Source organism: Uranotaenia lowii, chromosome 3, assembly GCF_029784155.1.
Source record: "Uranotaenia lowii strain MFRU-FL chromosome 3, ASM2978415v1, whole genome shotgun sequence".
In the NCBI taxonomy this organism is placed as follows: Eukaryota; Metazoa; Arthropoda; class Insecta; order Diptera; family Culicidae; genus Uranotaenia; species Uranotaenia lowii.
The window spans coordinates 205,178,598-205,193,174 of record NC_073693.1 but is presented as its reverse complement, the minus strand read 5'-3'; the positions used below and the strand labels follow the sequence as shown (position 1 = coordinate 205,193,174).

Here is a 14,577-nt window from a genome sequence, read left to right as displayed (position 1 = left end):
TTTCTCAATGCATAAATTTTAATCGCAGAAATATTTCTCAGTGAGAAATATCCCAGTAATTACACCATGAGAAATATCCTTGTGCGTAAAGAGGGAAAAACGTGAAAATACCTAAAAATTAATTGTTTGATATTTTATTTATTTCTGAGTGTATATATCGACTGCCATTCCAGACCAGCCGGTGGGTAATGTTCCCCAGGCAATCAGACCGGCTTCAACCACATCCATAGTAGCAACAGTCAGTAGCTTCTTCTGTACCAACAGAGGCTTTCTTTGATCGTCTCGATCCTTTTGATCGGGATTAGAAGGTGAGCTTGTTCCGGTAGTAATTCCTCCATCTGAGCTTGATGCCATTGGAACCGGAGCGGATTCGGTGCACTGAAATTTAAATTTTGTTTTATTTGGTTGGGATTTTTGAAGGAACCAAATTTAAGATTAGTTAATTACCTTTTAAAATCTACGCGTTCCCGATTCATAAGCACAAATTAACTTCATTAATATTCTTGTATGAAAAAAAGAAACTCGGAATGTCTTCGGCTTGCGCCATTGAAACTTATTTCAAAATGACGATGAAAAAAACTTAATTTTTTCAACCGTTTTTCGGTTCATGCTCGAGAACTATTAAAATGGTTAATGGTAAATGGTAAAATGGTTATTTAAGAACCATTAATGGTTAAACAACATCGAGCGTGTGCGTTGGTTCACCTCCATTTTCGTTGAATCGAAAAACACGACTTCTAGTTTGACAGCATTAACGAGCCTACACTCTAATTCTCCCTGATTCAAATTTGAAGGAAAACAATTCAAAATTCGCCAAAACTGGGGAAACTCACATTTTGATTAGAACGGCACAACTCAGAAATGAATAATAGGGGTTTTCGCGAATTTTGAGTTGTTTTCAATCAGGCATTTTTAAGGAGCATCTGAACGGTCTGAGCCAAAACAACTCAGAATTTTCAAAATTTGAACACGGTTTGGAAAGGGGTTATATTTTTAAAAGAAATAAATAGAAATGTCGGATTCAATTTAGTCTAATGAAACAAATGCGTGAATGTCTTTGTTTTAATTTCCTGGCATATGCTTGTTTGTTTTGCTGTCAAAAGATGAGGACTGTTGAATTATTGAAGCGATGCATTAATTTTGCGCTGGACCGACGGAATCGTCTAGCGTAATTTTTTGAATTAAATCCTCAAGCGGGCGGGCGAGTGTTACAATACAGCATTTCCAGTTGATCTGAAGCCGACAATGTTGATCCATATTGATGCACCGAAGAAAGCAAACGTTCTTCTGCTCTCCGTTTTTCGGGCAGCTGTTCCCGCAGAGCTGGTACATTTCAGGCCTACGAAGCCGTTGAGCAACAGCTCCCGGGGGTTAATTTTTGTGAAGTTTTGCACTTGTTCCTGAGACAGTAACTGACAAACCTTTTTTGTGTTGATGTTCAGCTGACGGATGCGGTTCAGAAATTCCGACCCGAGTCGAACTTTCAGGCACCTTGACACTTGTTACCAGTTCAAATTGGAGGGATATTGCTGTTAAAAACAAGGGCAATTGTTAAAACTATCTAACATTGCAATAACCAAGACTTTTACCTGAAAAAACCCGTTGATCACTTCCTCTTTTTTATGTCTTTCGTATTGCAAAATGTTTTTCCTTTGTGTTTTCAAATTGCTCTGAGTAGTTTTAATCGATTTTGCTCGAAAAAGTGCGCGTCTTTGCTAAGTCCGGGTTTTTAAACTGGCTAGATGAAAACAACCCAGAATTTTGATGGATTTCAACTCAGTTGTTTTCATCTTCATACATGGTGCGATCCATGAACCGAAATTATGCAGTCTCTGAATAATCTAAAATTACCGTGTATAGTAAACGAAGAGACGAAATGTCACGATTGGAATTTTCGATTTGCTGTCAGTGTCTTTCCAATCGAGCAAAACCAAGCAATCTTAAAGGCAGCTCCACAGCATGGTGGCACGCTTAACATTTTGGAAAGGATCAGATTGTGCCTCTTTGTATGTAGCCTCTTTATACCGTATTTGTTTTCTCCCCTCGATCAGTGTTCCACCGTACCCGACAAAAACAAAAACAAATCGTCGCCAGTGTATTGCTACCTCACTCACTCACACGCTCTCTCGCAACACTGGCAAAATTATGGGTGGGCCACCGTCCGTAAGCAGAACTCCACCAGGTCAAAACCAGTGCAACACCGTCCGAATAAACAAACAGTTTGACGGCACCTACTGGTGCACCAGTGCAACACTTGTGCAACACTCGGCATAAACAAATACGGTATTAGACAGCATGTAAACAATACACATCAATGAGAAAGTGGGCAAAATTTGGTTGATTTTTACCCAATGGTTAAAAAAATTATGCCCTGTTGAATGTGTCGCAATAATTTCGTGTTCGCCCTTTAACATATCAAAATGTTTTGAAATTTTATCAGATTATAGCTGATGTAATGTGCTTGAGTCTCCTTATTCACATTGGAAGTAGTTTTTCAATACAATAAATTGTATCAAAACATTCGAATCTTTTTGAAAGTGGAAGGGGTCTTCCAAAAAATTGAATCACCTCATAACATCTAATCTGACTTGTGTATAAAACTTAATAAAATACTTACTGTGAAATGGATCTAGTTAATTATATTTATCACTAGCTGACCCGGTGTGCGTTGCAACACCATCCAAAAATAAATGAAATTTTAAGAAAATTAGTTAAAATTTTTTTTGTATGTATCATAAGTGCTCGGTTTATGCAAAAAAAAAAACTTATATGAAGCCCCCCTATCCCCTTCCTATCCGCAAAAGCTGGAAGTAGGTAGGGATCTAATTTTTTCGTTTTAAAAAACTGTCATATCAAATTGCGTTATATTGGTTGATAAGTTTTAAGCGATACTTTAACATTTATATGGAATCCCCTCCGTCCCTCACCTCTCCACACTGCAAGGCAGAAGTGTCTGATAAATTACATAGAAACATATCTTGTACTCAATTCCTTCCCAGGTCAAATTTGATTTTTTTGCTTGATTCCTTCTATACCAAGAAAATTGTATTTGACCCCTCCCAATTTCTTATGTAATCACTGGAAAAAAGATGGTTTTTAATTCTCTCCATTTGTTTGTTCTAGGTTTTATGCAAAACAATTTTATGTGAGCTCCCCTCTTCCCTAACTTTATACCCAATTGAAGGAGAAAAAAGTCTCGAATAAGCATATTACCATTTATCGATTCCATATGTTCTCCCATATAAAATTTGTTTCTATTCCTTCGATTAGTTCCCGAGTTATGCGAAAAATTGTAACGGAGCCTCCTTCTCTCCTTCAAATCACCCCACTTGAAGGAGGCAGTAGTACTAAATATTTATAGAAACATTCCTCGTACTTACATACTCTCTCGAGCTAAATTTGGTTCCATTTGCTGGATAAGTTTTTGAGTAATATAAAAAAATTGAATGGGAGCATCCTCTCTCCTTACAATTTCCCCACAGGAAGAACAGAGGGTAGAGACATTTCTCGTATTCAAATACCTTCCCATGCCAAATTTAGATTTAGATGGTAAAAACATGTGTTTTCATAAATTTTTTTTTAACTTTAAATAACTTTAAAGTAATTGATTGTAGCTGAAAATTGGCTGAAAAACCCCCATATTTGAGTCACATTATAGGCTTTTCAAAACTATAAATTTTGTAGAAAGCGATTAAGAAATAAGAGAGTTTAGGCGAAAACAGTGTAAGCCGTCATTTGACCGCTCGCGGTATGAATAGGTATATACAAGGTGTCGGTAAGTTTAGTGTTAAATAAGCGTTTTCCTTAAGGTGGCCATTATGCCCTTATATCCCCTATTTCGTTTGAATTGGCCTGAAGAACGAAGCATTATAAATCTGTATCTAAAACAAGCTCCTGTCGAAATCTAACATCTTTACTCTGATACAAAATAATATTTTACATTGAAACGATTAAAGTTCAACCCTGTCTTATGCACGGTTTTATATTTTTTACGAATCTTTATTTCAAATAACTAAAGCACTACTAAAGTTCTTCATATATAGCTATATAACTATAGTTTTGTATTTAAAAAAATAACATTTTTTTTCTAAAAACATGTCTTTGGATTTGTACAAAAAATAAAACTGCATTCAGGAAATAACTAAATATTTCCCTGCAATCTGATGATTTCAAGTTCAAGACAAATCCTCATTCAAAATGACAAGCTGATTTGATATTATGTTTCGATTTATTTTTTTACATATTTCTATACCAACTACACAATTTTTTCCTAGAACTCTATAAATATTCTAGAATATTGCACAGTGGCTGAGATCAATTGCCCCGAACTTATTTTTACAAAATTGTTGAAATTATGGAGCAAATCAACCGAAGGCGCTAATTTCTTTAAATTCGTTAGAAAAAATCAAGAAAACCTGTCAATTTGATACGAAAGGACTATGTGTTAAAAGACGCCATGATTTCTAACCGGTTAACAAGTTGGAATACAATTGCTAGAAATTTGAGGCCCTTTACATTGAAATTTTTGTTCACCATGATTTTATATTAAAAAATGGGAAAATCATCATTTGTAACCGGGAAAAAACCGCAGAAAAACCGGGGAAGACTTTGGAATTTCAAAACGAAAAATCGCTAGCAACCCTGAATCAATTTTAAAACGCGTTTTTATTTAAATTTGTTGACTCGGGGTGAACAGAGTACTATCAATCGGGGCACGATGAGCGTTTTCTGCCGTACAATCTAGCAGCGAATTCAATTCGATGTAGTCAACTGAATTATAGAGCTACAGCTTGACTAGTTTACAACTGACGATTTGGCCTATTGATAAGGTGTAATCGATTACACGCGATTGGCAAAGAGGCTTAATTTTGGGTGTTGTAAATGAGCTATAAGCAAAAGAAAGTGCCCCATTTCTAAAAAAAACTAAGCTTTACTTCACAGTATGTTTGGTTAAAATTACTGGTTTTCCGGTAATAATAATCAGTTATTCGATATTCTTTCGAAAGTTTATTAAAGAATTACCGAACCAATGAAACTTTCTTGTTGCATAGGCAATCGCCACTTTGCATAATTACAGTCAATCAGTTTTGGCGATTCCCGTAAAGGATTCCGTAGGCATCCATCTAATTCAGATATAGATATCATGGAAGCATGAGTGTAGAGTTTGTAATATTGATTGCTCATATTTTTTTTATAGATCTCACTCATCCCGCCGAAGAAATCCTTACTCGGCTATGATTCCCTACCGAGATATGACCAAGAACGAAGTATGTCTGGAACATCGCGTCTTCTACCGGATGGTTTCCGGTTTGCATTCAAGCATCAACATCCATCTGTGTGCCAACTACCTCTTGTCGGAGAAAAATTCGATCGGTTTCGTTTCGCCCACCGGAGTTTGGGGAGTCAATATGGATGAATTCGAGCGTCGGTTCAGTCCACAAACGACCGACAACGAGGGCCAACATTGGCTTCGGAACTTATACTTTGCGTACCTTGTAGAATTGAGAGCTCTGGCTAAGGTGGCCCCTTATCTGAGGAACGAAGAATACTTTACTGGACGGGAGAAAGAAGATCGCGAGGTTAAAGTTGCCGTTAAAGATCTGCTCAACGTTATCGAGAGCTTCCCTTCGCATTTCAACGAATCCGTGATGTTTAGCGGAGGTACCACATCCATAAAGGTGAAAAATGAGTTCCGAGAAAAGTTCATGAACATTTCCAAAATTATGGATTGCGTGGGGTGCGATAAATGCCGGCTATGGGGAAAACTACAGGTTTGTATTATAAATGATAAAATTAACCCATGTATTGATTGAAAAAAATCCTACTTCAGGTTCAAGGAATGGGCACTGCGCTCAAAATTCTGTTCTCTGGAAAGTTTGAAGACGATTCCAGTTCGAGTTTAACTACTAGAATAAAACCAGAAAAGCCACAGTTCAAATTGAAGAGATCGGAAATAGTAGCATTATTCAATGCATTTGGAAGGTTTGTTACTTAGAATTTTACATAGATCATGCTTATTAAATCTAAAAATCTTCTCTTGCAGACTATCTACAAGTATACACGAGCTCGAATCTTTCAGACAACGGATGCAGTGAATGTGGTAGAGAATATATCAATTAGCAAAATAAAAACCATACTAGTTTGTCAATCGGCAGTGAACCTTAAACAGTGATAATGGTGCTAAAAAATAACGCACTACCAGATCGCCAAAACGAAGTCATGGCAGGAACGAACAATCATATTATTACATTGCAAGAAAAAGAAGGAAAATGGCTCAATTAACAACCCAGTTGCTGAAGTATTCTTCAGATTTTATTCCATCGGTCACCACAAGGACATAAACCCATTCATACACAAACAAATACGGATGCCGGAGCATTCCCATATATTTATAGGAATATTCAGGGTTTCGTTTTTTTCCTAAGGAAACCAATAATCCAGGCTGAATTTATCTAAAATGATGAATGTGTGTAAGTGTTGTTATTAGAGGTATTAGTCAAAAATTATAGTTGTGTATGTAATTAAGAAAGACACTGATATTTATAATTTTGTAAATAAAATTGTTTATTTTTTAAAAAGGACCTTGAACTTTGTGTTATATCTTTTTGTATAAGGATAATATCAAAATTTAATGTTTAACCCGTGCTATCAATCAGGTACTAATCAGAGAACGTATTTAAAGAAACTATCATTAATAAAATTTACAAACATCAGAGATTCTTCTTATAGCAGCGACTCCTTGAAATAGACAGTGTGTTCAGTTCAGATGTTGAATGGCTTCGAAGACTCTTCCGTAGTCTTAGTATTTGGGTAACCGGTTATCCCTGAACCTTAAAAATGATTCTATCACACCTGAAGCCAGATGGTTTTCAAGAATATAAGTTTTCAGAATATACTTAGTTTTGCAATGCCGGATAATAAAAAATATCCTAAATTGTGATTTTTATTGAAGATTAAACCGTGAATAGCTCTTCACACGATTATACAAACAACACGTTTTGTTCAGCAAAGTTTAAGTGCACAAAAATCCGCATCTTTTGATGGCATTGGTATCAAAAATATTTCACGCTTGGTACACATTTTGATCAGTTGAGTACAAAATTTTCGGACCAAAAAAAATTTTTTTTTTGAAATAGCTTGCTTGTTTTACATTTTGATACAAATTTGGTTCATTTTTCATTTCTTACGTGTAGTATTTAACTCAAACAAAATTAAAAAATATAAGATATATAAATTTTAAGAAAAATTTTGGACCCAGAATATATTTAAAATCCAATCTTTTGAAAGTGGACTTTTTTAAAAAATCGCGCTTGCGGAACCTCTAAACATGACTTTTTTAATCGGCCCCATACAAAAGTTTGTTCTGCACATCCTAATCTACCATTTGGAGGGTGAGCCCCCAGATTCTCAGAGGTTAAGCAATTTTGGGACACCCTAGTGTACATTAGTACAACCTATTTTAGTCGCCTGTTATGATACCTCTTCTCAGAAGGGAGCAGCACTGAGCGTATAGAAAGAATTTTTGATAAGTTAAATGGATGTGCTACAACTAACCTTAATTGTGAAGAACGTATCGAACTTTTTTTTAATAAAATTTGATCAATCGTTAGTGTATTAAAAATACACCAAGGGTTTTTCACACGGTTTTTATAACACGGCTTTTTTACACGGTTTTTGAGAATTAACACGGTTTTCACACGGATTTCGCGAAATCACACAATTTTTGACAGAAAATAGTCCTTTTGAACGGGAAACACTTAAAAATTTTTGAAGTTAGGAAAATCTTTGCTTTGAGACTAAGAACGTGATACATGATACCTAAGACCTGAGACCTGAGACATGAGATATGAGACTTGAGACCTGAGACATTTGATATGAGACATAAAACATAAGACCTGAGGCATGAGACAAGAGACATGAGACATGAGACTTTAGACCTGAGATCTGAGACATGAATCATATGACATGAGACCTGAGGCAGCCGATTGTCTCATGCCTCAGGTCTCATGTCTCAGGTCACAGGTGTCATGTCTTAAGTCTCAAGTCTCAGGTCTAAAGTCCTATGACTTAGACTAGAATCAAGTCTCAGGTCTAATGTCCCATGTCTTAGGTCTCATTTCTCAGGTTTCAGGTCTCAGATCTCAGGTCCCAGGACTCAGGTCTCAGGTGGGGATTTTTTTTTTATTATCTGTAAATTTGCGCCGGGGGTCTTCAGATTTTCCCCAAAATTGAAAATTTGGTTCATTTTTGCGACTTGAAAACACATGTATTTTTTCAGATTTCTAACATTTTTATTTTTTGAGTTAGCTTCGGTTAGATTTTTTTGTCAATAAAAAATAACCATTTTTCAAAGCTACATAACTCTGTTAGTTTTCAACGGAAATTATAAAATAGCACATCAAAATGCATTGGAATTTTATCAGCTTTCTAAATAAAATAGTTGAAAAAAAATAAATAAAGAACTTCAACATGAAAAGTTGTAAATAAACTTTAAATGGCGTCTAAAAGTACCGTCTGCACCACCGAATATTTTGCAAAAAATATCATTGAATAGCTCAATTTATGATGCAACTTTCATCTGAAGACACCAAAGTGGGCCATCAACTCCTTGAAGAGTTATGAAAGAAATTATGACGATAAATCTCTTTTTTTGTGACGGAAACAAACAATGGTCGAACAACTGCACTCACATATGGAGGTAGCGCGCACCTCTAACAACATGGAAACAAAAGAACTTACCAAAGCAGGTAAAAAACAATACTTTTTCGTGCTTTGTAGAGTGTTTGCAGCATAACTGATTTTAAATTTTAACCAAAATTCTTAGTACCGTATTGTTAATGTGATATTAATGTTTGCTTTTACAACCTGGTCATATGCTATATAACTTATTAACTTTTCGATCAAAGATCATTGTGAAGCATAATTAATGCCAATAGTAGAAGGTTCAGTCCCTGTGTTTGGGATCACAAAAATGTAATTAAAAAATGAAATATAGACGTGCTTTACATAGTTTTTATATCGGGAGCTAAGCACTGGACACCAAAATCCTTTCCCATTGATCAAAAACAAAGAGTGTTGCACAAATGTAGAAATAATCGAAGAGCACAGTATGGCCAGCCCAGGCTGTAGAAAGCATCATTCCCATTGTAGGTAATATGACATTGAAAATATGATACTTTTACCGTATTCGTTTTCTTCATTCGCCCAGTTTTGAGGTTTACCATACTAGAACGAACATAATTCGTCGTCAGTGTTTTGCTACCTCGATCGCTCAGAAACGAATCTTCAGGGTTCCACCGTCTATTTTAAATCAAATCTGGAGCATTACGGATGCAAAACTGAGCGCATAAACTTCTAAAAATCACAGCAAAATTTGCAAAACTTGTTGTGACCTGGTGCAAAACTGGGTATAAACGAATACGTTATTATATTTTTGGATATAACATGAAATCAGTTTAGCTGCAACACTCTACCGCCCCTACTTTCATAACAGTCCCATATGCAAAAACAAGCAAGCGAGAAAATCAGCTTTTCCTGTTTTGGAATACATTCTTAAATTGTGATCACCACTTTCGGCATAAACGAAAATCGTTTCTTGGTTGTCATAATAAATCGTAAGACCTGAAATTTTCGAAATTGGTTTATTGGTAAGGTCGAGAGCACCATTTTTATTCATTATGGGACTGTTAATCGACCATATTTGAAACCTTTTTCAAATCTACTCGCATAACAGTCCCATACAGAATATTTTTTTCTCACCAATCTACTTTCTAAGACTTAAATTTGATCGTTTTTGAACTTTTTGCATTTTTGCAATTTTCAGAAAAAGAAACATACAAAATATCGTAAATTCCACATTGTAAGTTGAACCTTTTTACGATTTTTGATTGCATCAGATAGTTTTTCGCTCAGGAAGTCATTCCTGCCTTCGAAAAGTCTTGTGCATCATTCGATATTAAGTGAGTTAAATTTTTTTAAATGATTCAAAGCAATAAATCAAAGACTATTTCGCCGAAAGAAGCATTGAAAAGTAACCAAATCCACGGTATTTCACATATGGAACTGTTATCCGGGTATATTTCATACAGGAGAGCCACAAATTGATATTTTTTTCTAAATTTGTAGAACAAACCTCTTTTATAGTGTTTTATTTTGAATCCATATGTTGACCTAAAATGACGAAAATTCATATGGGACTGTTATGCGAATAGGGGCAGTCTACAAAGCACAAAAAATAGTGTTTTTTACCTGCTTTGATAAGTTCTTTTGTTTACATGTTGTTAGAAGTGCGCGCTATCTCCATATGTGAGTACAGTTGTTCGACCAGTGTTTGTTCCCGTCGCAAAGAAAGAGATTTGTTGTCATTATTTCTTTCATAACTCTTCAAGGAGTTGGTGGCCCACTTTGGTGTCTTCAGATGAAAGTTGCATCATAAATTGAGCTTTTCAATGATATTTTTTGCAAAATATTCGATGGTGCAGACGGTACTTTTAGATGCCATTTAAAGTTTATTTACAACTTTTCATGTTGAAGGTCTTTATTTATTTTTTTTCAACTATTTTATTTGGAAAGCTGATAAAATTTCAATGCATTTTGATGTGCTATTTTATAATTTCCGTTGAAAACTAACAGAGTTATGTAGCTTTGAAAAATGGTTATTTTTTATTGACAAAAAAATCTAAGCGAAGCTAACTCAAAAAATAAAAATGTTGGAAATCTGAAAAAATACATGTGTTTTTAAGTCGCAAAAATGAACCAAATTTTCAATTTTGGGGAAAATCTGAAGACCCCCGGCGCAAACCCGTCAGATAATAAAAAAAAATCACCAGGTGTCATGTCTAAAGTCTCAAAACTCAGGTCTCAGGTCGTAGGTCTCAGGTCTCAGGTGTCATGTCGAAAGTCTCAAGTCTCAGGTCTCAAGTCCCACGTCTCAGATCTAGGTATCAGTTGTCTCAATTGTCAGGTCTCAGTCTCAAGTCTCAGCTACCAGTTCGCAGGTCTCAGATCTCAGGTCTCATGTCTCTAGTCTATAATCTCAAGTCTCTGGTCTCAGATCTTAAGAGTCAAGTTACATATCTTATTTGTTTAAGTTTTAGAGCTGCACAATTTGAATAATTTTTTTTACGCGGTTTTTGGGAATTAGCACGTTTTTTTATACGGTTTTAGGGAATTCACACGGTTTTTTGCACGGTTTTATACGCGGTATTTAAAATAACCTTGGTGTACTACAATTCATCAGAATATTTTGAATAGGTATTTCTTATGTGAGAAAAGATACAGTGATTTGAATATTTTGATATTAAATGCGTACTTTATTTTGAAGATTACTGTTTATACAGTAGAACCCCGCTTATCCGGGATAGTTGAGGGAGCGCATTCAATATAAATTGATTTTATTGTGCAATTTATTAGACGTTTTCAGCAAGCTTATATCATATCCTGAGTCACTTTTCACTTTTCGTGAAACATTTCCTCGCGTTTGGGAACGTTTATTTCGACGCGACTTTCTTCGGCAACAATCACAGATAGAATGTCTTACTCATGTTTGCTGCTCTCTCATCTATCCTATAAATTTATTCCTATCTCTTTTACGCATCAGCGATTCTATATTCTGGAAAATACTATATCTCATTCAAATGGTTACTTAAACCACTGACCACACTGACTTGACTCTTAGAACAAAAATTCAACCATTTTCTGTCTAATTTTTTGTTGTCAGCTTTTGCTGGTTCGCAATACCGACGGCAGGTGGCGAACCTGAAAAATTTGACAAAAAATGCCCTGTAGGAAAAATGGTCCTGTTTAGCCCGATTTTATCGTAGAAATTGCGTGTTTTATTTTTTAAGTTGGGTGGCATTTCCTAACTGGGATAGCATTTCTTCAAATCGATCGATGCGCACTCTGGAATCGACATTGCGTACTGTTGGAAAAATGATTTTTTTTGTTTTTTTTCTGGAAAAATTATCCAGAAAACGAAATCGAGTGTCCAGTCAGTATGGTCAGTGCTTAAACGTTTGCGCTAAAACACTGAATGAAATTCACTTCTAATTATTAAATCCTTAATCAGTAAAGCTACATTCAATTGAGTAATTTATTAGTAATGTTTACCTTATTCACTACAGCTTAGACTTTACAAAACTCGCAGAAAACTGCGATTGAATAGCATGACAATATATCGCAATCAGTGAATAAAATTGTCCCTGATATTGTCTCAAAACAAGCGACAAAGTAGACGTGTGGTTTTGTCTTTATTCTCTCTCTGTGCGACAACCTTTTGTCTCTTCAGTATGTGTAGCATGACAAAATGAAAAAGGTAATCAAGGATTGTCGCGTCGTTGAGAAGATAATGACAAATTCTAATGTGAAATTGTCCTGAAATTTAAAACTTGGGACAATCAGCTTCGCTTATGTGGGTAATCTATCTGATTTCGTAATAATGAAAAATTATGTGACCAGATCATAACCTATCTGAGAAGAGCTCTTGGCCTAACTTTAAGGGAAATCATGTTGGAAGTGGTTCAGGGACACTGGGTAGAGGCCATGGCCAATCTGGCCTGGCCGGTTCTGGAACGAAATATGTCAAAGTTATCGGATCAACACTTGCGGCAAATCAATAGAAAGCTCTTGGTCTCTTCATGAAGGAAATCGATAGGAGAACTGATTCGGGGAGAGGGGGTCGTGGCCATTGCCAATCTGGCCTGTTCCGGAACGAAATACGTCAAAGTTATCAGATTGAGACTTGCGACATATTGATAGAAAGCTCTTGGCCTCTTCATGAAGGGAATCGATAGGAGAATCGATTCAGGGACACTGGGTCGAGGCCATGGTCAATCTGGCCGGTTCCGGAACAAAATATGTCAAAGCTATCGGATTGAGACTTGCGACATAGAAAGCTCTTGGTCTCGTCATGAAGGAAATCGATAGGAGAAGCAATTTGAGGACACTGAGTCGTGGCCATGGCCAATCTGGCCGGTTCCGGAACGAAATATGATAAAAATATCGGATCGAGACTTGCTGCATATCAATAGAAAACTCTTGGTCTCTTCATGAAGGGAATCGATAGGAGAATTGATTCGGGGACACTGAGTCGTGGCCATGGCCAATCTGGCCTGTTCCGGTACGAAATATGTCAAAGTTATAGGATCGAGACTTGTGGCATATCGATAGAAAGCTTTCGTCTCAACATGAAGGGAATCGATTGGAGATGCGATTCACCATCGCCTCGACCCAGTGTCCCATATTGCTTCTCCTATCGATTCCCTTCATGTAGAGGCCAAGAGCTTTCTATCAATATGTCGCAACTCTCGATCCGTTAACTTTGACAAATTTCGTTCCAGAACCGGCCAGATCGGCCATGGCCACGACTCAGTGTCCCCGAATCAATTCTCCTATCGATTCCCTTCATGAAGAGACCAAAAGCTTTCTATTGATATGCAGCAAGTGTTGGTCCAATAACTTTTACATATTTCGTTCCGGAACCGGCCAGATTGGCCATGGCCACGATTCAGTGTCCCCAAATCGCTTCTCCTATCGATTCTCTTCATGAAGAGACCAAGAGTTTTCTATTGATATGTCGCAAATCTCAATCCGATAACTTTGATACATTTCGTTCCGGAACAGGCCAAATCGGCCATGGCCTTGACCCAGTGTCCCCGATTCGATTCTCCTATCAATTCCCTTTATGAGGAGACCAAGAGCTTTCTATTGATATGCCGCAAGTCTCTATCCGATAACTTTGACATATTTCATTCCGGAACCGGCCAGATTGGCCGTATCCACGACCTAGTGTCCCCGAATCGCTTCTCCTAGCGGTTTCGTTTATGAAGAGGCCAAGAGCTTTCTCCCAATATCTCGCAAGCTATGATCCGATACCCTTTAGTTGGTATTTTCGGAACCGCTTATCCTTATATTTTTCAAAAGCAACAAACGAATGTTCTGAAAAAATATTATCGGGATCCATCAGCAAAGAAATTTGTCATTATCGTTGCGAGCGTACGACAACGACAAAGATTTGAATTTTTTTGTCATGAAAAGTTCAAGTTGCGACAATGTCATTATCATTCGATAGTAGGCGATTTTTGATTCACTGATCGCAATAGTAAAACACAGCTTTCCATGGATTTTTATTTTGAAAATGTAGGCTTGGATAACACGGAAGCTTGGATAACTGGAGCTTGGATAAGTGAGGTTCTACTGTAATTGAAATCTTAGAAATATACGAAAATAAAAAAAAAACTTAAATTTCATGAAATTTCAAGTTTTTCTTACCTTATTGCAACATAAAAAAATCTAAAATATCGGTTGTCCGAAAATGTTCTCACAGGGTCGAGTCGGGTGAAAGCAGGTGACATGACCCGAGAATAGGCCGCAAGCGATGAACCCGATTCATTCACATCTGATGTTAACTGAAGTAAACTCCAGCAATGAAGGAAGATCGTATCGACGAAGTTTTTTTCCCTTCTGTTTTCTCTCCCACACACTTCGATTCGATCTCGATCTTCGGCAACTTGGAGTTGTTGGCGGAAGCTGGCTGAGCGAAATCTTCGACCCATGTTGCTCACCCGAGTGGTTAGTCTC

General features: G+C 36.6%; 1 protein-coding gene across 1 annotated transcript in view; it reads left to right on the top strand.

Moving 5' to 3' along the window:
* The window catches only part of LOC129751691 (ero1-like protein), a 38,264-nt gene extending 31,676 nt beyond the window's left edge, over nucleotides 1–6,588 (top strand). Inside the window, exons 4-6 of the mRNA XM_055747354.1 lie at nucleotides 5,198–5,771; nucleotides 5,831–5,982; nucleotides 6,044–6,588. Coding sequence (XP_055603329.1) covers nucleotides 5,198–5,771; nucleotides 5,831–5,982; nucleotides 6,044–6,095 — 778 coding nt within the window. The 3' untranslated portion in view covers nucleotides 6,096–6,588. The remainder of the gene's footprint in view (nucleotides 1–5,197; nucleotides 5,772–5,830; nucleotides 5,983–6,043) is intronic.
* The last annotated feature ends 7,989 nt before the right edge of the window (nucleotides 6,589–14,577 follow it).